Raw genomic sequence first — 23,591 nt, 5'->3', positions numbered from 1 at the left:
GTAGCTTCCTAGGGTATTTTTGACTACAGTCATATTCCCAGAGAATTTAACTTAAGGTGTCCAGAATTCTAACTCCTGGCGCGAATATCCTTAAAGTTTCCCTTAAGGATAGCGCATAATATCAGGGGACGTATTCTTGACACGCCACATAGCAATCTGCACCCCGCATAGCGTTTACGCTTCGAGGGGGAAAAGTGGCAAAATAAAAGAGGAGCCGTTAATAAGTTTCCCTTCCTCCGTTACTGTTTGAGTACTCAGATGTTGCCACCATCGCCGCCATCTTTATTTCTTTTTCTGTAGCAAACTCGCTCGGTGATTTTCCCGGTAGCTCTCAGTATTTCGGATTTATCATCCAATCTCCAGCTTCTTCTGCCTCTGGAAAGTTGAGTATTTGATCTTTACGTTGTATAAATTTAGCTCTTGTTGTAAAGTAGAAAATTAAGTCTAAATTAAGTTAATTTTTGGCAGAGCTATTACTTGAACGAGAGGCATCTTCGGCGCTGTCGTTTGTAACGCATGAGTTATATAGTTAGCCAGAACGACTTTCCCGGTATAATAGCATAAATGAATTTAGCTATTTAGTCGTCATTGCTAGGAATTAATTATATTATGCTGATGGTATTCGCATTAGCTTCTGTGATTTGGGTAGCCGATCTTGTTTACGCTAGGCTTCCTAGCCTAGGCGTTCTAGTTTACTTTCATGCATGATATAATAAGCATTCCTGGTGTTATTGAATTTAAATGAAGATATTAGGCAATTTATACATGTAAGATATATCGATTGCATATAGATATTTCCTCTTCTGAGATAGTATACGAGAGAGCTTCGATGATTTAGGTAGTCGATCTCACTGTCACTAGGCTAATAGCCTAGTGGCTTTAGTATACTTTCATACATACTCCTGGTTACCCTCGTGTATAGGGTAATCCCTCCTTCCCTCTGAGCATAGCCTTTGGCTACAACCCTAGCTGGTCTGCCTCGAGTTGTCATTCAGGCAGGACTAGGCTAGGGTTTTTCTGCCCCTTCCCTTAGCTGCAGATGGTAAGCTTTGGGTTTGGGTCAGAACCTCAGAGTATATAGTCTTGTGTCGGCAGCTGATCGGTAGGTTGAGTGAGATTCCTCTGCCGGTTTATGTTGTCGGCATAGGATGCCAAGCCTCCCTAGATTGCACTTGAAGGGGTCATATGATTTACCCCCTTCTCCCTGCAGTCTAGTAGACTAATCCTGTGCTTGCAGACCCTAGGCTGAAGAATAGATATTCTTCTGCTGCCTAGGATGGCGCCGGCACTGGAACTCTGTTTCTCCCTTGTTTAAGGGTGGCGGCTAGATGGCTGCCGGCCCCTTTACTGTATTGGCAGACCCTAGGCTGGAGAATAGATTTCCGTCCGCCTAGGATGGCGCCGATACTGAAACAGAGCTTCCTTAGGGTGTGGTAGGACCGGCAACCTGCCGGCTCCTCTCACACCTTATATAGGACCCTTTTCCCTCCCCCCGCTGTCCTTTAGTGATGACCTAGCTATCACAACCCTCTGGCCATTGTCCTGCAATCTCACTGCTTGCCGGTAGGTTGTAGGGCCGGCTCGGGCTTCTGCTTGTATGGCCTAGTCGCTTAGCTTTCCCTTCGGACACAAGCTCCGGGATAGCGGTGTCGGCGGGACCAGCTGCCGGCAGAAGACCCCTTTGTTATAGAGTGTTCTTCAGTCCTCTCTTGGACTGCCATTCAAAACCTGTGTCCGGCAGTGACCGACAATGGAGGTGGATGGGTGGAAGCCTGAATATCTTATATTCTCCCCTTCCATTTGAACCCTTATTCCGGAGGAAGGAAGTGAGACAGTGCTCTTACATCATCCTTCACTCCTTGCTTTCTCTCTCTCTATTGGCTAGTGCCGCCAGGTACTAACCTAACTGGCGGCTGCTGACCACTACCCTAGCCGGCAAGTTGCGGGCTAGATTTGTGTGTCGACAGCCAATGATCCGCTGACACAACTGACTTAGCCGGCAAGAGCCGGCCGAGTTCTGACTACAGGCCACCACCCTGTCACATAGAATGCTGACTGGGCTAGTGTGCCGACAGCCGGTGACCCGCCAGCGACCGGCAAGCCACCAGCCACCATTCCAGTCGATGTTGTGCCAGTTGAACTGTGCCCTAGGTGCTAGCCTTGCCGGCAACATGCCGGCTACAACTACTGTATATGTCTATACAGTAGCCTGTATATATTTGCAGTATAGATCATACTGCAAACAGAAATCTATGTTATAAAAGTATACAGTAGTTAAATTTCCAACATACTCTGTGTGTCCAGGCGCAGTCTGTTGTTGAGACCATATAAGATAAGGAAAGGAATTCTCTTTCCATGTACAGTACTGATAGATGATCAGTTATGAATGACCCTCATTATCAATCCTTTTGGAAGTTGGTGTTAAGTTACACGCATCTATCCTTATAGGCTAGATCTCTTCCAATGGGCCTCCTGAGGAGGATAACCCTAGGCTTAATTTTGAGGGAGGTCACAGCAATTGGCTGGGCAGGAAACACATGTATGTGTCTTTCCTAATTCATTTCTAGCTTATCTATCCTAAGCTATATGCAATAAAATAAAATGGAAAATATTATTAATAATATTTATTAGTTTATCTAGTGAGATGAACTACCGTATACTCATTTTATTTTCCTCTCTTTGCAGGAGGACCATGTGAAGTGCCGCAGCATCTTCTGCAACGTTCATAGCAAGGACTTCTGCGGCCACGAGGAGTGTAGAACGCACTCCCATTGTTCCATCACCAAGGGACCTCTCAGATATTGCGACTCCCAGGTATGTAATGTGTGCAAAGCCTTGGTTAGTGAGGCCTTTGAAGACCCCAAGACAACGGAGTCAAGGGATGCAGCTCGAAGTAAGCTGCGTAGATGTGTTCGTGGCTTTCAGAAAAATGCCACGGGGCTTTACCTCCCGAACGAGCGTATGAGGGCCTATCTATTCCCTAAAGCATCTGCGGATGCTGTTATACCACAGCCTCACCCTGAGATCCCTTGTGTCCAGATTTCCGTAGACACGGATGTCTCGGATGCGATGAAGAACATGCACCTAGACGATGAGAGGATGTCAGAGGTGTCAGAAGACACCGAAAAGGACCTTCTTGCTGAAGGTCAGGAAGAGGAGTCAACGTTGGCTCCGGAAACGGAAGAGGATGAAGTCAAAACGGTGTCCGTTTCGTCGGTTCCAGCCCCAGAACCAGTGCCCTCTACATCCTCCGCTCCTCCACCTGATACATCAGATAAGACCCTGTCTGCCATCATGGCTAAGATGGAGTCGTTCCAAAAGAGGAGCGAAGAAAGGGAAGCTGCGCTAAGGAAGGAGATTCACCAGCTTGCAGTGTTCCGTGGGTCTCATAAGAGAGACAATGTTAAGGATCTTCCCTCGTGTTATGAGGTAAACCTATGGAGGCATACTGAGTACATGCCAATCACAAATGGGAAGATCTTTATCTCAGAAAAGCTGGGAGCTGTCCTTATCGAGGACATCGAGTTCTGGCCCAGCTTTGATTCCTATCCCGACTGCTTCGTTTGTCTAAAGGCGGAACCTGTATCCAAAGAGGAGACAGAGCCGAAGGAGGTCATAGTGCTTGACCATACAAAGGCTCAAGCTTTGTTGGCCAGCAGTCTGAAGGACAGGGGCTTCACTAATTCTAAGGTGCCAGCCCTGAGTAAGAAACACCCTTCCTTTCTTGCTCCAGCGACAATGGCCTTTCCCTTTGCGGAAAAAGGGTTCAAGGTGGTGATCAAGGCAGTGGAAGCTGGGAAACCTTGCCCTACACTGGAGGAGTGTAGGCCCCTTTCCCTAGCCCTACCTACAGATCACCAGGACTGGTAGGATATTGGACTTACCTTCTCAGTCGGGAAGTTGGAGGCGGATATCGCTGGACGTCAGTTCAGCGTAAACCTCCCTAAGTTGACTGATTTTCTCCTGTGTAGGGAGCAGGAGACGAAGGAAAGGCTTGCTGCCTCTCTGTCCCTCCAGATTACCTTGGAGGCAATGGCCAGTGAACATAGGTCCCGAGATATGTTCATGGTCGTGGACAAAACACATTTGGCAACCCTGATTAAAGACTTTTATGGCTTTGTTAGGGCTAGAAGGGCTTGCAGGGAGTTCATGTTTGCCTCGGTTGCAGTAAGACACGAACCCAGGAAGTTGATATCTTTCAATATCTGGGGAAAGGACCTCTTCCCGAATGAAGTGGTCAAGGAGATAGTCAACAAGGCCGCCAAGGAGAACAGGAATCTTCTCCAGAAGTGGGGTATGTCGGCTAAGAGGAAGTCTTCCCCGGATGAGGGTCCCCAACCGAAACGGAAGACAAAAAGGCCAAGGTTGCCCTCTCGCCCCGCAAGACAACAACAGCAACTTCCCATGACCGCGGTGCCCCAGATGGTGCCACAACCCCAACCCACATACCAGATGGTACCCCAGCAGGTGGTGACTCAGTCACCAGCCTGCACTCCCGCCTATAAGAGGCAGACCACTACCTTTTGACCTAAAGGTAGAGGGTCAAGTAGAGGTTCCTCTAGACGTCCCTCGAGAGGAAGAGGGGGTAGGGGATTACGCGGTCAAGGAGGCAAGCCCTCCGGACACCAGAAGCAATGAGATGCTTCCGGTAGGAGGAAGACTCTGACTATTCCGGGATCGTTGGACCTTCGATCCCTGGGCCCACAGCCTAATCAAGAACGGACTAGGTTGGGGCTGGAAGGCAGCTCCACCATCATTTCCTCAATTCTTCCAACACTCCACCCCCGTTCTGGAAGAATATACCCGAGAACTCTTGAGCAAACGGGTGATAAGAAGGGGAAAGTCCATCAAATTCCAATGAAGGCTTTTTTGTGTTCCCAAGAAGGACTCAGAGTAACTCAGAGTCATTCTGGACTTATCGCCACTCAACAAGTTCATAGAAAACGACAAGTTCTGGATGCTGACCCTTCAACACATAAGGACCCTATTGCCCAAAAGGGCATACACAGTCTCCATAGACATGGCAGATGCCTATTGGCACATTCCGATCAATCGCCAACTCTCCTCCTACCTAGGATTCAGGCTACAAAAAGAAAGTACGCTTTCAGAGCCATGCCCTTCGGACTAAACAAAGCCCCAAGGATCTTCACGAAGCTTGCAGATGCAGTCGTTCAAGAACTACGCCTAGGTGTCCAGGTGATAACCTACCTGGACGATTGGCTGGTGTGGGCAGCATCCGAGACGGAATGCATGCAAGCATCCAAGAAAGTGATCCAGTTCCTGGAACATCTGGGATTCAAGATCAACACCAAAAAGTCTTGACTATCTCCAGCTCAGAAGTTTCAATGGCTAGGTATACATTGGAACTTACAGTCACATCGCCTCTCCATTCCATTAAAGAAGAGGAGAGAGATAGCGGGATCTGTCAAGAGTACTAAAATCCGACAGGATATCAAGACGCCAACAGGAGAGAGTGCTGGGCTCCTTTCAGTTTGCATCAGTGACAGACCCAGTGCTAAGAGCGCAGCTAAAAGATACATCAGGAGTCTGGAGAAGATACGCATCAAACGCTTGAAGAGATCTTATAAGACCAATGCCGATCCGACTACGATCACTTCTCAAGCCATGGTTGGAAGCCAAGAACCTGAAGAGGTCAGTGCCTCTGAAACCGCCTCCACCCTCAGTCATCATCCACACGGACGCATCATTGGAACGATGGAGAGGTCACTCTTATCAACGGAAAGTTCAGGGAACTTGGTCCTCTCTATTCAAGACCTTCCACATCAACATTTTGGAGGCCATGGCAGTCTTCCTTACACTGAAGAAATTGTCCCCTTGCCCTTCAGTCCACATAAGACTGATTCATTACTGCGAGGTGATAATGAGATGCCTGAATCGGCAAGGCTCGAGATCACCTCAACTCAACCAAGTAATGTTGGCCATCTTCTGCTTAGTGGAAAAGAAGAGATGGCACTTATCAGCAGTTCACCTTCAAGGTTTCCTCAATGTGATGGCGGACACTCTATCCAGACTAACGCCGATAGAGTCAGAATGGTCCCTAGACGCAAGATCATTCTCCTTCATCTTACATAAGTCCCAGAACTGCAGATCGACCTCTTCGCGACGAGTGACAACAGGAAACTTCCTCAGTATGTGGCCCCATACGAGGACCCTCTAGCGGAAGCAGTGGACGCCATGTCCCTCGACTGGAACAGATGCACCAAGATTTATCTGTTCCCTTCAACCAACCTGCTGATGAAGGTCCTCAACAAGCTGAGAGCTTTTCAAGGAACAGCAGCCCTAGTGACTCCCAAGTGGGCCCAGAGCAACTGGTTCCCTCTAGTATTGGAATTGCAGCTGAGGCTGATTCCTCTGCCGGACCCAGTTCTGACTCAACAAGTACAGAAGTCGACTGTCTTCGCTTCATTACAGAAAACCCAAGATTTTCATCTCATGATTTTCTCTCCTTAGCAGTAAGGAAAAGGTTTGGGATCTCAAAAGAAAGTATAGATTTCTTAGAGGATTATAAGTCTAAATCTACCAGAAGGCAATATGATTCGTCTTGGAAGAAGTGGGTTGCTTTTGTCAAGGCAAGAAAACCAAAAGAAATCTCAACAGATTTCTGTTTACCTTTCTTTATTCATCTTCATGAACAAGGTTTAGCAGCCAAAACGATAACTACGTGTAAATCTGCCTTGACTAGACCCTTGCTTTATGCTTTCCAAGTAGACTTTTCTAATGAAATCTTTAACAAGATCCCTAAGGCCTGTGCTAGGCTTAGGCCTGCAGCACCTCCAAAGCCCATTTCATGGTCCTTGGATAAGGTACTACACTTTGCCTCAATGTTGGATAACGAGAATTGCTCTCTGAAAGATTTAACTCAAAAAGTTATATTCTTGTTTGCTCTAGCCTCAGGGGCTAGAGCTAGTGTGATAGTGGCCCTTTCTCGGGAAGAGGGCCATATCCAGTTTACTGAAGTGGGAGAACTGAATCTCTTTCCTGACCCAACGTTTCTCGCCAAGAACGAGCTACCCACCAGGAGGTGGGGTCCCTGGAGAATCTGCCCTCTGAAGGAAGATGTCTCGCTGTGTCCAGTAGTGTCTAAAGGTCTATCTTCGTTGAACTTCAGACTTCAGGGGAGGACAGCTCTTTAAAGGAGAAACATCGGGCTCAAACTTATCCCTGAAACAACTAAGGGCGAAGATCACCTACTTCATTCGCAGAGCGGATCCTGACAGTACACCCGCAGGTCATGATCCTAGGAAAATTGCTTCGTTGTTGAATTTTTCCAGCTCATGGATTTCGAGCCTCTTCGCTCATATACTGGATGGAAGTCATCCAGAGTGTTTTTCAAGCACTACGCAAAGCAAGTGCAAGAATTAAAGAGATACGTGGTAGCGGCAGGTAGTGTACTAAAACCTGTCTCTTAGTGCTGCGAGGAACAGTGAATTAATTGGGACTATAATTCTATAGGGTGTACGTGTTGGCACATTACAGCGCAACATGGTAAGTGAAATGTCATCAAGGTGACATTATGGACTGTTCCAGTGTCTAAAGGTGAAGAAACATAGACTTAACACTAGTGCCGTGTGTTTTTACACAAGTCTAAATAGACAGACTTTCTCAGAAATGTATTAGAAAATTATTGAATTTTCAATTGAGTGGCATGAACTTTTGTTTTCAGATAAAACAAGTATTTTTGAGCTGGCCTGCATTTTCTGTGTTTATTAATTTTATTTGCTTGCATTTTTTGTTATGAAATGCATGCTGAATTACTATTTATTGATTGCCAATAAATGTCCGATTGTTTTCTGCTTCTTATTTCGCCCCAAACATATATAAATAAAGTTTTGTATGAGCATTACTTTTTTATTTCTTATTATTCTGCATAATAACATTGAACAACTGTAGTAACTTTGTTCCTAAATGTATACAAACCTTTTCTGCCCAGGCATACCTTGTTTCGACATGGATATAAACTTACCTGTTGTGGTATACAGCTGAGCTGATATACCTTGGATGCTATGGTGGCTTATATGAACTTTAGTTCATTTTGAAAATACAGACTTTGGCTAAAGGCATACAGCGAGACCTGTATGCCCCTTTGGTTGCCAGGTTGGTCATATGAAATATGCAAACTTTGAGACTTTTTCCCCGAGTCTAGGATGACTCTTCCCTGTAGGGGGCAGGAAGCACTAACATAGTTCATGATTAGAAGCAATGACGTATAATGGTAACGTCATAGGTCTCTAAGGTATAAGTGACCAAGGAAATATTGTCTTGAGGTTAAGGCACGATTGGAAAATCCACGGATACATTGATGCTCTGGTAAACAACCCGCCCTCCTTTCTATGAAAGGCCTTGGCAGGATCCCTCCCAATAATACTGTATCTGTAGTACCGGCTCAAAGCTACAAGGAATAAAGATGGCGGCGATGGTGGCGCCATCTGAGTACTCAAACAGTAACGGAGGAAGGGAACCTTATTAACGGCTCCTCTTTTATTTTGCCACTTTTCCCCCTCGAAGCGTAAACACTATGCAGGGTGCATATTGCTATGCTGCGTGTCAAGAATACGTCCCCTGATATTATGCGATATCTTTAAGGGAAACTTTAAGGATATTCGTGCCAGGAGTTAGAATTCTGGAGACCTTCAGTTAAATTCTCTGGCAATATCACTGTAGTCAAATATGCCCTAGGAAGCTACTTAAAGGAACCTTCCATCAGGACGACATAGCTATCCCACCCAAAAATAGATCCGTTTATTTATTTCTTACTACTGTACTTTAATTACTGAAAAAAAATGTACATCCTAACTGGTCACATTATTAGTATGATAATTAATGATAACTCGCATTAGAAACAATACTTGAAAAAGATTATGACATCGGTAATTATCCATTTATTATGAAATAGTTTAATATGACCATTGAAAATTGGAGCAAAGGAAATTTGGAGAAGATTGACAGCTAGGTGGAAAGAGATCAAAGGGAACTGGGTAACAGTAAAAGTTGAAAGGCTCTTTAAACAACCTTTCATACCAAGGTACACTGTAAGCAGTGCCTCGTATGTCTGAAGACTTTATTGTCATGTTAGATTCAGATGAGATTTTTAGTCAAAAGTTAAGAAACAAATATTGGGTCAAACTAAATTATAATAGCATTCCTTTTTAATTTCAGAACACCACAAAATAGAAAAAGAGCAGAAAAGGAATCTCCCAACCCCCTAGATCGTACAACAATTCATCCAGAGTCTTATGAGACAGCCGTAAAGTTTATTAACACAGTTGGAGTGCGGTCTCAAGATATAGGCTCAGAAGGTTTTATATGCTCTATACGGCAGTTTCTGCAAGCCCACAGTAAGATTAAGAGTGAAAATTTCCTTTTTAGATCATGAGAGTTCTGGATTATTTTTGAGTTGCTCTTTTGTTTATATACATGGGTTAGACTCAGTGGCTGTTTTTGAGTTGTTAAACATTGTGTAACGAGTACATGTATTTTATTGTGCACATAATTCAATTTTTCTATCCTACCTCTCTTATCTTGTACCTCATAGTGCAGCTTCTTAGTACTGGGCCATATACTTTAAATTCTATAAATTAAGTTATGCATTGAAGTAACTATTAATAGAAGCATATAACTATAGTTCCAAAGCAAACTTTTCACCATCATAATCTTTGAATGCTTTAAAGTAGAAAGTTTGAAATGTAATAATGTTCATAAACTAAATGTTGATGAACATGGGTATACTTGTTTGTTGGAGCAAACAAATGAGTAGTATGAAGGTATGTAGTAAAACATCCTTGGTATATGAAATATCTTAGTTTCTCATTTTACTTTATAGTTTATTGTCAGAGATGTAGTGAAACATTTCATCCTCCATTCATAGTTTCCTAATTTTTATTTATCAGCTCTTACTTCTGTTATGATGATACTTTGCTTTATTTTTTCCATGCATTGACTGGCTTTCATGAATGGTATAAACAGAAGACAAACTGTCATACTCACTCGTGTTTATAATGAAGACATGAATGTTTGTTTTCTGATCACATATAGTCCAGCTTGAGGCCCTTGATTTCTAGGGGATGTTTGTAAAAATTCATTGCTTAAAAAGAGCATTGGAAATTGAGACAATGTGTTCTTTTTAAATTCAAAATCTGAAAGTGTTGATGAGGAGTCTGTCCCTGCACATTAAATTAGATTGGATTGTATGGCTGTAGCTTAGCTAGTGATGATAATAATAATAATAATAATAATAATGATAATAATAGTAATAATAATAGTAATTACATACATACATATACCAAGGCACTTCCCCCAATTTTGGGGGGTAGCTGACATCAACAAAAGAAACAAAACAAAAAAGGGGACCTGTACTCTCTACGTTCCTCCTACGTTGCCCCCTGTGGCCGCGGGGGCATATAAAGATTAGAATAGCGCCAACGTTATCCCTGCGTGTCGTAAGAGGTGACTAAAAGGGACAGAATGAGGGGGCTGGGAACCCCCTCTCCTGTATCTACATCCTGTGAGACAGCAACAAAGAAATGGAGCTGGGGGAAGAGTGACTGCTCCCCACACTCTAATAGTAATTAATAATAGTAATTAATAATAATAATAATAATAATAATAATAATTGATATTAATAATAATCAGTAATAATAATAATAGAGTTACACTACAAAATGTTAGCATAAGTAGGTTGACATATGATGCCATTGATCACAGTAAAAAAAGGTTGCATGTCACGAGCCTGCCAGTGATTTTGTCACAGCCAGGTTCATGAGGGTTGAAGTGAGTGATGTGAAAAAGTTAAACGATATTTGTATGTTTCAAGTACTCTCCAATTGGATATTTTTTTTTAATTTTCTTTCAATTCTACTTCCACATTACCATAGGTCTTGAAGCTCTTGCGGATCAATTAGGAACAACATTTCATACAATGCAGCTTATAGTAGAAGGACTGGCACAACCTCTAGACTATGATATTCGAGCCCAGTTTGAAAAACCTCTGTTCCGTAAAGGAATTACATCCATTGATGATGTCTCTTTAGGAACAAAACTCACAGGTAAGTTACTGTATTGTTCATAAGGATAAAATTGGTGAAAGGAAATTTTTCAATATTTAACTTAGCCGGTGATTATAATAGCTGCAACTCTGTTGCTCGACAGAAAAACTCTACGGAAAAATTCGCCAGCGATCGCTACACAGGTAGGGGGTGTACTCAACAGCGCCATCTGTCGTTCAGATACCCAATACTCATTGTAAACAAAGAACTCAATTTTCTCTCTGTCGGGCTACCGGCAAGACCTATTAATTCGCTGTTGCTAACTGGATTGGTTTTCACAACTATTTGGTTAAGTACACTATTCTAGTTTTGAGCTTTCGCTATGCAGGTGTTTTATCTTCATCTTAAAACTTGAACTCGTTTTGGATAGATTTAATTATGGTGACAAAGAGAGTATGGACTTTCTTTCACTTTTAAATGGCCGACCCTTCCCTTAGACGGAAGTGTGTTTAGGCTTTTAGTAATTATCTTATCACGTTATAGATTTTCCTCTATATATTTTATATCTCTCCGCCTTTATTAGGCCTCTTCGATTAACTTTCCATATTTTATAAACATATAAAAATAAATTTTAATGCTTTGTTTATATAGACCTTTCCTGAGAGTAGGCGGTCCTAACTTGGAAACCGAAGTTAATCAATGTTGAGCCCTTTATATCGTCTTTAGCTTTTAAAGAGCTAAGGATTTAAAACTTTTTAAATGTAATATTTTATGAAAGAATTTCTTTGATAGTCTTCGTACTGTTTTCAAAGATGAACTAACGTTTAGTTTTTTATGCTACGCAGTTGTTGACGTTCAGGACGTTCAACATGCGCTCTATCGTTACGATAGAGAGAGAGTGTATCACGGTTTCACTTTGCAGTAAGAGTAAATCGATTTGGCCACCTGGGAAAATAACCAAAAAGGGAACTATATCCGGGATAATGACCGACGGAACTGCCCCACCTTTAAGACCTTAATCCATCCTCTGCTTTAGGGCTTCTCCAGATAAAATGACCGAAATATTTAAGATTCGATGCGAAAAAATAAGCTCTCAGCTGCCACTTTCGTTTGGGAGCACTATAGTAACGAGGTTCATCCAAGGCAACTTGAATGTCATAGCAGATTGTCTCAGTCGGAAGGGACAAATTATTCCAACAGAATGGACCCTCCACAAGGATGTATGCAAGAGACTTTGGGCCACCTGGGGCCAGCCAACCATAGATCTCTTCGCAACCTCGATGACCAAGAGGCTCCCAATATTTTGCTCACCAATCCCGGACCCAGCAGCAGTTCATATAGATGCCTTTCTCCTAGATTGGTCACATCTAGATCTATATGCATTCCCTCCGTTCAAGATTGTCAACAAGGTACTGCAGAAGTTCGCCTCTCACGAAGGGACAAGGTTGACGCTAGTTGCTCCCCTCTGGCCCGTGAGAGAATGGTTCACCGAGGTACTTCGATGGCTAGTAGACGTTCCCAGAACACTTCCCCTAAGGGTGGACCTTCTACGTCAGCCACACGTAAAGAAGGTACACCAAGGCCTCCACGCTCTTCGTCTGACTGCCTTCAGACTATCGAAAGACTCTCGAGAGCTAGAGGCTTTTCGAAGGAGGCAGCCAGAGCGATTGCTAGAGCAAGGAGAACATCCACCCTTAGAGTCTACCAATCGAAGTGGGAAATCTTCCGAAACTGGTGCAAGTCAGTATCCGTATCCTCGATCAGTACCTCTGTAACTCAAATAGCTGACTTCCTCTTATATCTGAGGAAAGAACGATCTCTTTCAGCTCCCACTATCAAGGGTTACAGAAGCATGTTGGCATCAGTCTTCCGTCACAGAGGCTTAGATCTTTCCAACAATAAAGATCTACAGGACCTCCTTAAGTCTTTTGAGACCACGAAGGAGCGTCGTTTGGTTACACCTGGTTGGAATTTAGACGTGGTACTAAGATTCCTTATGTCAGACAGGTTCGAGCCGCTACAATCAGCCTCCCTGAAAGATCTCACCTTAAAGACTCTTTTCCTGGTATGCTTAGCCACAGCTAAAAGAGTCAGTGAGATTCATGCCTTCAGCAAGAACATCGGATTCTCATCTGAAACGGCTACATGTTCTCTACAACTTGGTTTTCTAGCCAAAAACGAGCTGCCTTCTCGACCTTGGCCAAAATCGTTCGATATTCCAAGCTTATCGTATGGTTGGAAATGAACTAGAAAGAGTCTTATGCCCTGTAAGAGCTCTTAAGTTCTATTTAAAACGAACTAAACCTTTACGAGGCCCGTCTGAAGCTTTATGGTGTTCAGTTAAGAAACCATCTTTGCCTATGTCAAAGAATGCTTTATCCTATTTTATCAGACTGTTAATACGAGAAGCTCATTCCCATCTGAATGAGGAAGACCAAGCTTTGCTGAAGGTAAGGACACACGAAGTTAGAGCTGTCGCAACTTCCGTGGCCTTTAAACAAAATAGATCTCTGCGAAGTATAATCGATGCAACCTATTGGAAAAGCAAGTCAGTGTTCGCGTCTTTTTATCTTAAGGATGTCCAGTCTCTTTACGAGAACTGCTACACTCTGGGACCATTCGTAGCAGCGAGTGCAGTAGTGGGTGAGGGCTCAACCACTACAATTCCCTAATTCCATAACCATTTTAATCTTTCTCTTGAAATGTTTTTATTGTTGTTTTTGGGTTGTCCGGAAGGCTAAGAAGCCTTTCGCATCCTAGTTGATTTGGCGGGTGGTCAAAGTCATTTCTTGAGAAGCGCCTAGATTAGAGGTTTTGATGAGGTCCTGTTGTATGGGTTGCAACCCTTGATACTTCCGCTCCTAGGGGTCGCTCAGCATCCTAAGAGGATCGCGAGGCTCCGTAAGGAAGACGTACTTAAAAAGGCAGAGTAATTGTTCAAGTCGACTTCCTTACCAGGTACCTATTTATTTTGTTTAGTTATTTTGATAACTTCTAAAATGAAATAAAAATTCTTAGCTCATATGATGTAAACATATTTTGCTGGTCTCTACCCACCCCCCTGGGTGTGAATCAGCTATTATAATCACCGGCTAAGTTAAATATTGAAAAATGTTATTTTGATAATAAAATAAATTTTTGAATATACTTACCCGGTGATTATAAATTAAAGGACCCTCCCTTCCTCCCCAATAGAGACACAGTGGACCGAGGAGAAAATTGAGTTCTTTGTTTACAATGAGTACTGGGTATCTGAACGACAGATGGCGCTGTTGAGTACACCCCCTACCTGTGTAGCGATCGCTGGCGAATTTTTCCGTAGAGTTTTTCTGTCGAGCAACAGAGTTGCAGCTATTATAATCACCGGGTAAGTATATTCAAAAATTTATTTTATTATCAAAATAACATTTTACTTGAGGTTACTATTCCTCAACTAAATTACTGTATTAGCATGACAAAAAAAACATCATTTGTAGTTTCCCAAATCATCATTCAAGATGAGCTACACAATTAATCTGGGAATAAATATTTTTTTGCTTATTGCCCATTTTAGTAATTAATATCTAGCAGTCTCTGCCAATTCTAGCTGCTAGGCTAGTTTCAGATTATCTTTTTTATGTTTGAAATAGCATTCACTTTTATTTTCAGATTAATTAATTTTATTGCTTTTCAATCAAAAGACATTGTTTTATATATTATCAGGGTTATTTTTAAATCATGCAATAGAATTAATGTTTTCAGAATATTGCACCATATAATTGTATTCAAATGTTGTCCCATATAACTATTCAGAGCTGTTTCTACAGTAGCTATGGTAAAGCTGTTACAATTGATATTTACAGTCTGTGCTTTACATTAGCTGGTTTAACATTTGCAAATGTGATTGTTTTTGGGGAGACCCCTAAATTCCAGAAAAGGGATTTTGACGTAGGAAAAATCTATTTCTGGGCGAAGGACCTGTGCCGCCCAGTGAATAAGCTCCATTTAGCACTTATTCTTAGGTAATTTACTGCTAAATATACCAGAGAAAAAATGTAAAGGAGTGCTAGGTTAACTAGCTCGCTCACCTATTGGTGTCGGTATAAAATTGGGCGTATATTCCAGAGGTCCCGCACTATTTAGATTAATCCACGACAGAGAACCCCAATAGAGGAGAGCCGTTCAACCTCACTCGGTACTACTACAATGCATCCGCTCAGAACCCAACTCCTTAGCACCCAAAGTTTGGGGACTCCAAGGGAGAGGAGCTGGGAGGGTTCACTGGGCGGCACAGGTCCTTCGCCCAGAAATAGATTTTTCCTACGTCAAAATCCCTTTTCTGGGCTCGAACCTGTGCCGCCCAGTGAATCTATACAAGAGAAAAATGTCACCAAACTTGCAAAATAAAGGAAAAAACATAAGCGTAAGAGAAATACAGGATGCTTTAATCAGAGATGAGTACCAAAAAACAATTATAAGGGTATCTTAAATATGAACATAAATCCAATAAGGTAGGTATAATAATGCCGTGAGTGATAATATATACAGATACTCAGGAGCATAAAATTTACAAATATAATAAGAGTATTCAGGTGCGAGACCAACGAATACAATAGGGTATAAATGAGGCAGGTAAGAGGGAGAGATAAAGAGTCAAGGCATTAACCTGTGAGTTACTCGTGAGTAACTACGCTCCCTGCGGCTACTGTAGAAAATTTTAGGGCTTCCAAATGTTTAAGGTAGTGTTTCTTGAACACTGACGGTGATTTCCACCCTGTATACCTGTAAAGGTCTGTAAAATTCATGTGGTGAAAGAAGTTCACCGAGGTGGCAACCGCCCTGATATCATGTGCAAGAGGAAAAGAGTCAGGGTTAGCTTGTTTAATAAAATACAAAATTTGTTGCCTGATCCCTTTAATAGTAATGGTACCGCCTTGTTCTCTAACGAATAGAGGCCCCGAGGAGTTAGAGGAGGTCCGGGATAGATAAGACCTAAGAGTAGTGACAGGGCACAGCGACGGATCTTGCGTGAGGGGAACAATTTTCCAGGAGGTCCATCTGTTTTGAGGGTCTTCATTCTTAGCCAAAAAGAATTTGTTAGGAGAAAGAAGGACCTCTCCTGAAGGCAGAAAGTCAATATGACCCGGGTCTCTCGACAAGGCTGCCAATTCAGAAATTCTTGCCCCGGAAGCCAAGCTCACTAGGAAAAGTGTTTTCCTGAGAAGGGGCATGTAATCACAAGAACTGTTAATGGTATCAGAAGCCAATTTGAGTACGTCATTAAGGAACCAGGTCACCGGGGTAGGACGAGTAACCGGTTTCAGTCTGGCACAAGCTTTCGGAATTGAAGCTAACAAAGAGTCGGTTAAGTCTATGTTAAAACCCACTAGGAAGATCTTTTTCAGAGCCGATTTAATAGTGGTGATAGTATTGGCTGCCAGACCTGATTCTAATAAAGATTTAAAGAAAGTGACTGTAAGGTTCAAGTTCATACAGTTCACGTCTGAGTCTATTAAAAATTTTGCCAACTTTTTAACTGCAGAGTCATACTGACGGATGGTGGAATCCCTTTTATCCGATTCTAGGAACAAGGTGTTTTGAGGATCAATATTGGCACCATGCATAGCCGCAAACTTCATAAAGTCCATAAAGTTAGGGCGCTCTGAATGTTTGAGAAAGCGTACACAACGCGTGTTTGTACTATCTGAGACAGAACCGGATTGGGTATCGGGTGAGGGTATAATCTCAACTCCCGCAGGAGAGGATACCAGTTGCTCTTGGGCCAGTTGGGTGCGACCAAGGCTACTTGTCCCTTGAAGGATCTCAGTTTGTCTAGAACTTTCAGCAAAAGATTCACCGGGGGAAAGAGATAAATCTTTTCCCAGTTGTCCCAATTCTGTGACATGGCGTCTGTGGCGTAAGCCTGAGGGTCTAGATTGGGAGCCACATATACTCTCAATTTGTGGTTGGATTCCGTGGCGAAGAGGTCCACTTGGAGACCGGGAACCTGAGAGAGAATCCACCGAAATGACTTTAGATCGAGTGACCATTCCGATTCTAGAGGGGAGGTCCGGGACAGGGCGTCTGCCACTACATTCCGGACTCCCGCCAGGTGGACAGCTGAAAGATGCCAACGGTTCGAGGCTGCTAGGTAGAATATGGCTACTAGAACATGGTTCAGAGGCCCTGACTTTGACCCGCCTCTGTTGAGGCAGCGGACCACCACTTCGCTGTCGAGGACCAGACGAAGGTGTTGTTTCTTGGGAAGAGCGAGACGTTTCAGGGTTAGAAGAACTGCCATGGCCTCTAGCACATTGATGTGAAAATGGCGGAACAAGGGAGTCCAAAGACCTTGAACTTTCTTGAGCTGAGAATAGCCGCCCCAACCTGATAAGGATGCGTCTGTGTGAATGATTAATTCCGGAGGCGGAAATCGAAGGGGAACTGACTTTGACAGACTGTTTGCTCTTGTCCAAGGAAGAAGTCTTTCCCGTAGAATGGGAGGAAGGCGGACTTTCCTGTCCCGGAGCTTCCGGTTCGCCCTCGAACGCCAGACACGATTGATATCTTTCAATTTTGCCTTCAGAAGAAGATCCGTCACTGAGGCAAACTGAAGGGACCCCAGAATCTTCTCTTGGAGTCGTCTGGAACTTACTTTGTCTTTGAGAAAGCGTTTGGTGTTCCTTGCAATCTCTAACCTCTTGGGTCTGGGAAGACACAGAGTATGAGATATAAGATCCCATTGCAGGCCGAGCCATTGGAACTTCGATTTTGGAAGAAGACGGGACTTCTTGAAGTTGATCTGGAAGCCTAGAGATTGAAGATAATGGATGACTTTACTTATTATTATTTTTTTTTTTTTTTTTTTTTTTTTATAAATAGGGGCGGGTCCGGAGGACCCGGGCCTAACATAGGTCTAACGCAAGGTTAGAGCTTAACTGTAATATTCTTACATAGGGGCGGGACCAGAGGTCCCGGGCCTAAACATAAGTCTAACTTGAAACTAAAGTATAGCCATCCATTCCGGTCAAGCCGGGAGCATAAAAAAGGATGCAATAACAAGGAATTAAGACACATAGTGTCTGATTTCCCGGGGTGGGGTAGACCCCGGGCCGGGAAATAAAGGTATATTCAATACCAATTCCTTTAGTGACTCCGGGGTAGTGAACTGTCATATATAATCATCATAGGAAATGTTATAAAATAATAGGGGGGCGGAACTGTAACTAAGAACTGCCAATCGAACCCGGAGGGTTTCGTATAACATAAGCCAGAATGAAAAGTGAATATAAAATAGGGTGCACCGGGATCCAACTCTGTTGACCGGTGGCCAACCAGACTAGACAGAGACTAAACCGCCGGGCCACCCGGAGGACAAAGTCCATAAACACTTAACTACCCCCTCTAAAAGGAGGGAAGGCAACGGTCCCTTAGTGGAGGGGGGAGAAGCCTAGCCTCCCACCTAGCTAGAGGGGGAGCGTGGGGGAGGATCACGTGATACGAGGCAGCAGGGCTACCAACTGACGATCCCCAACCAGACAGATCAAACGGAGTAATGGCACAAATATTCATTATAATAATAATAATAGCGTTAAATATATGAATAAACACATAGAAATTTTTTGGGCAAGGCATGCAACATAATAATTAAATCACAAAAGACACACCTGATGGCTAAAAATAACATTGCCGCCTTAGCACGGTCGGCAGCCATAGCGATACGTAAATGATATCGGCCCAAAAATTGAACCACGAGGATTCTAAACGCTAAATAATGAATATTCACAATAACAAATAATATTTGATAATAAAATAATACACATAGTAACACCGCAAGTGAAAATTAAAAGCTCTCAAAAACAGGAGTACCAACTGTAGTGAAATCAAGCAAGATCGGTATGAACGAAGAGAATAAACTCCTATAATATAAATATTAAACGATCTAGGTTGCTCAAAACACAGTAAAACCCAGCTTGGTACTTAACTTAGACGGTGTCTCCTGGGAAACCGACGAAGAAGCCATAATTCACTAGAAAATATCCAAAATTCGAGAGCACCAGAAAAATGCGGGTTACCGCACAAGTCGTGCTAAAAGGAGTTGTGTTCTGAGCGGATGCATTGTAGTAGTACCGAGTGAGGTTGAACGGCTCTCCTCTATTGGGGTTCTCTGTCGTGGATTAATCTAAATAGTGCGGGACCTCTGGAATATACGCCCAATTTTATACCGACACCAATAGGTGAGCGAGCTAGTTAACCTAGCACTCCTTTACATTTTTTCTCTGGTATATTTAGCAGTAAATTACCTAAGAATAAGTGCTAAATGGAGCTTATTCACTGGGCGGCACAGGTTCGAGCCCAGAAAGAAATATTTTGGATTAGCTATTATTGCAAGAAGTAAAAATGAAAAAACATAAAGATGAAAATAAAAGCTGAAATAAATTATATTTTATAATATGATATGTAGTGCCGCTATTTATGGGATGTTTTTATGAAAAATTAGCAAAAATTCCTAAGTAGAAAACATTGAACATAGCAGATATTACTTTTATTTGCTATTTTGTTTCTATTAAATATTTTGAATAAGTTGAGAAATTCATTTCCGGTACCATTTTTATTTTAATTGTGCTGTACAAATAGGTGAGCTTATTGTTGATAGTAGAATAGATCAGGTGACTAAAATGTATGGAAAAAAAGTTATAATAATGAAATTTTTTTACTTTTATACTTATCCAATGTTCATATTGCGTTGTCCCCGAAGCTGATTCAGTATCGACGTTACCCCCCTCTTTTCCACTAAGATGACATTTGATGGTTAATGTCAACCTGAATCAGTCTCCACTTTGAAATTAATATCTTATCATCTAGACCTAATTAGTCTGTGGGGAAGAGGAAATTAAAATCTTAAAAGAAAATACTCATTGTATCTACTAATGGTAGTTATGTTTCTTTGATCGGATTCAGACATCCTACTCTGTTCTGATACCTTACTTTATCCTATATTTGTTTGCGTAATTTTATGGATGGTTGGTTTGTGAGGGAGAGGGGCTGTGACGGAGAATATAGTTTGTGTTAGAGTTAATACATAGCATTTGTTTTTAGCGACACATTTCTTCCGGCGCTACGCTGCTTACGTAGCATTGGGTTTTTGCACCGGATTTACGCATGTTTTCCGGCGCCACATGGTATCTATTTTCAACCTTCCTGTCATTAGGTTTAATTAATTCAATTTCATGCATTCCGGAGTCTACGGACTTCAATGGTTGTTTTTAGTCTGCTTGTCACTTCTTGCTTACACTCCCCACCCCAGTGGGTATCCCGTGTGCTGAGAACTCATAATAAAGACTATTTTTTCATGACAGAGGTGTAACATGTTTTTTGAATGCTATTTCGTATTATTTATTTTTTCATGACAGAGGTGTAACATGTTTTTTGAATGCTATTTCGTATTATTTCCTTTAGCTTAAGCACGCTATTTTCTGCTGGGTGTCTCGGCAGAATTTAATTTCTTTAGTTTATTTTATGCTGGATCGATGCACCAGCTATTTTCACGGCAGGGTCATTGTACTGTACTAGGACTGTGCCACCACACAGTTTAGTGAACGCCTCCCTGGACTTCCAGACTCTCTGGTTAAGATATATTACGGTGCAAGAACCAGGCTGGTTAGATCTATCAACTCAGCCATGATAATGGAGAAGACTTTGTTAGTCTACGAGAGGAGTCACTTTATTATTATTATTATTACTATCCAAGCTACAAGCCTAGTTGGAAAAGCAAGATGCTATAAGCCCAGGGGCTCCAACAGGGAAAAATAGCCCAGTGAGGAAAGGAAATAAGGAAATAAATAAATGAAGAGAACAAATTAACAATAAATCATTCTAAAATAAGTAACAACGTCAAAACAGACATGTCATATATAAACTATTAACAACATCAAAAACAAATATGTCATAAATAAACTATAAAAAGACTCATGTCCGCCTGGTCAACAAAAAAGCATTTGCTCCAACTTTGAACTTTTGAAGTTCTACTGATTCAACCACCCGATTAGGAAGATCATTCCACAACTTGGTAACAGCTGGAATAAAACTTCTAGAGTACTGCGTAGTATTGAGCCTCGTGATGGAGAAGGCCTGGCTATTAGAATTAACTGCCTGCCTAGTATTACGAACAGGATAGAATTGTCCAGGGAGATCTGAATGTAAAGGATGGTCAGAGTTATGAAAAATCTTATGCAACATGCATAATGAACTAATTGAACGGCGGTGCCAGAGATTAATATCTAGATCAGGAATAAGAAATTTAATAGACCGTAAGTTTCTGTCCAACACATTAAGATGAGAATCAGCAGCTGAAGACCAGACAGGAGAACAATACTCAAAACGAGGTAGAATGAAAGAATTAAAACACTTCTTCAGAATAGATTGATCACCGAAAATCTTGAAAGACTTTCTCAATAAGCCTATTTTTTGTGCAATTGAAGAAGACACAGACCTTATATGTTTCTCAAAAGTAAATTTACTGTCGAGAATCACACCTAAAATTTTGAAAGAGTCATACATATTTATAGAAACATTATCAATACTGAGATCCGGATGTTGAGGAGCCACCGTCCTTGACCTACTTACAATCATACTTTGAGTTTTGTTAGGATTCAACTTCCTACCCCATAATTTGCACCATGCACTAATTCTAGCTAAATCTCTATTAAGGGATTCACCAACCCTAGATCTACATTCAGGGGATGGAATTGATGCAAAGAGAGTAGCATCATCTGCATATGCAACAAGCTTGTTTTCTAGCTTTTTAATATCCTGTCAAAGTTTTTGCTTCACGCACTACAGTGTGATACATATTACTTTGCAGTGGTCCGTCGCCCTTGCCGGAAGCTCGTCTTACTTGACGACTCCTTTAGGCATGAGCCTACCAGGTTACTTAAGGCCTCGCTCTGGGCAGCGGACTTCTTCCCGGAGGACTTGGTAAATAGCGCCCTCAGAGAAGCAGCCGGAGTCAACCAAAGACTCAGAGTCCAGTGGGGTCTAATTCCAAAAAAAAATTCGAGCCCACCAGACCGCAATCACGAGGCAGGAGATGACCAAGGAAGTTTCAGTCCTTCCAAAGGCCACAGGCTCAGGATGTGCTACAGGCAATGCCAGTATCCTAGGTGAACCAGCCTTCCACCTCAAGAACCCAGCCACAAAATCAATATGTGTGGGTAAGCCAACCACCTCAACAACCGATAGCCGCCACTACGTTTATTGCGTCTCCGGCGTATCATCCTTCCTTCGAAACACAGGGAGTGTTTCACTGATATAATACGCATGCGAGAGGTAGTAGAGCTAGGGGAGCCTTCCTGCATAGAGGACTCCTCAGGTAGGAGGTAGGCTGTACCTCTTTTGGAGCCGTTGGGCGTTCAGCAATTGGCATACAACGTCGTAATGAAAGTTCTGGGGTGGAGATGGATGAAAAAAGCCCCCTCCACCAACCAGTTTTTATCAGATTCCAACAGCAGACTTAACACTTTACACAGGAGATCTTCTGAAGAAAGCAATAAAAGAGGTAATATGCTTAAAATTTCAAGCACATTTGTTCAGAGTGCCTAAGAAAAACTCGGACAAACGAAGAGTAATCTAGATCTGTCCTATTTGAATTCATATATTCAGTGCGACTAGTTCAATATGCTGACCGTCTCACAGGTGAGGACCTTTTGTCCCCGGGGGGCCGTCACCACCTCTATAGATCTTACAGGCGTTTATTTTCATGTTCCGATAGCATGGTTTTTTCTTCCTTTCCTAGGATTCAAGCTGGGCAAACGGGCTTACACCTTTAAGGTGATGCCATTCGGACTCAACATAGTGACCAAGTTATTCACTAAGTTGGAGGAGACAGTAGTCCAAGAGATGAGGACTAAAGGAATACAGTTAGTGGCCTACCTAGATGGTTGGTTTATCTGGGCCAACAGGGTCAAGGAATGCCACAAGGCATTGGGCAAAGTAATAAAATTTCTGGAATACTTAGGTTTCCAAATAAATTTCAAAACGTCCCGTCTTTCTCCAGCAACGTGCTTCCAGTGGTTAGGTCTTTAATGGATCCTGACCACACACAAGCTATCGATTCCACCACAGAAGAGGATAGAGATAGTAAGAAACACAAGATGATCTCTCAAGGACAAACTAACGACCCGGAGAAACCAAGAAAGAATCCTAGGTTTACTCCAGTTTCCCTCAGTAACAGACACATTACTGAGAGTCAATCTAGAAGACATCAATCGAGTTTGGCAGTCCAAAGAGAACGAGAAATATCAAGACAAAATTTCTCGGGTTCCACCTACACTGTGGAAAAAACTTCATCAATGGACGAAGGTCAAAAACCTAGCAAACTCAGTACCTTTACGATTCCCAGCGACAACATTGGTGGTCCATTTAGATGACTCCCTAAGCGTTTAAGGAAGCTATTCCCAATACGAATAGGTCCAGGGGTTGTGGACAGTGACACTCCGACAAGTACACATCAATATCCTAGAAGTCAAGGAAATGTTCTTGAATCTAATAAGTCCTTCCCCGTCACAGAAACAACATATCAGTCTAATTATAGACAGCCAAGTGATAGTC

At 42.4% G+C, this 23,591-nt stretch overlaps 1 protein-coding gene across 2 annotated transcripts in view; it reads left to right on the top strand.

Moving 5' to 3' along the window:
- LOC137656888 (S1 RNA-binding domain-containing protein 1) overlaps positions 1 to 23,591 on the top strand; it is a 242,456-nt gene that overhangs the window by 177,588 nt on the left and 41,277 nt on the right. For both annotated transcript variants that reach the window (XM_068391267.1, XM_068391268.1), the window contains exons 15-16: positions 9,178 to 9,356; positions 10,893 to 11,063. In XM_068391267.1, the coding sequence (XP_068247368.1) occupies positions 9,178 to 9,356; positions 10,893 to 11,063 (350 nt within the window). The remainder of the gene's footprint in view (positions 1 to 9,177; positions 9,357 to 10,892; positions 11,064 to 23,591) is intronic.

The sequence above is a fragment of the Palaemon carinicauda genome, chromosome 17 (assembly GCF_036898095.1).
Source record: "Palaemon carinicauda isolate YSFRI2023 chromosome 17, ASM3689809v2, whole genome shotgun sequence".
NCBI lineage: Eukaryota > Metazoa > Arthropoda > Malacostraca > Decapoda > Palaemonidae > Palaemon > Palaemon carinicauda.
Note: the sequence above shows the minus strand (reverse complement) of the source record. Positions and strands in the feature narration are given on the sequence as shown.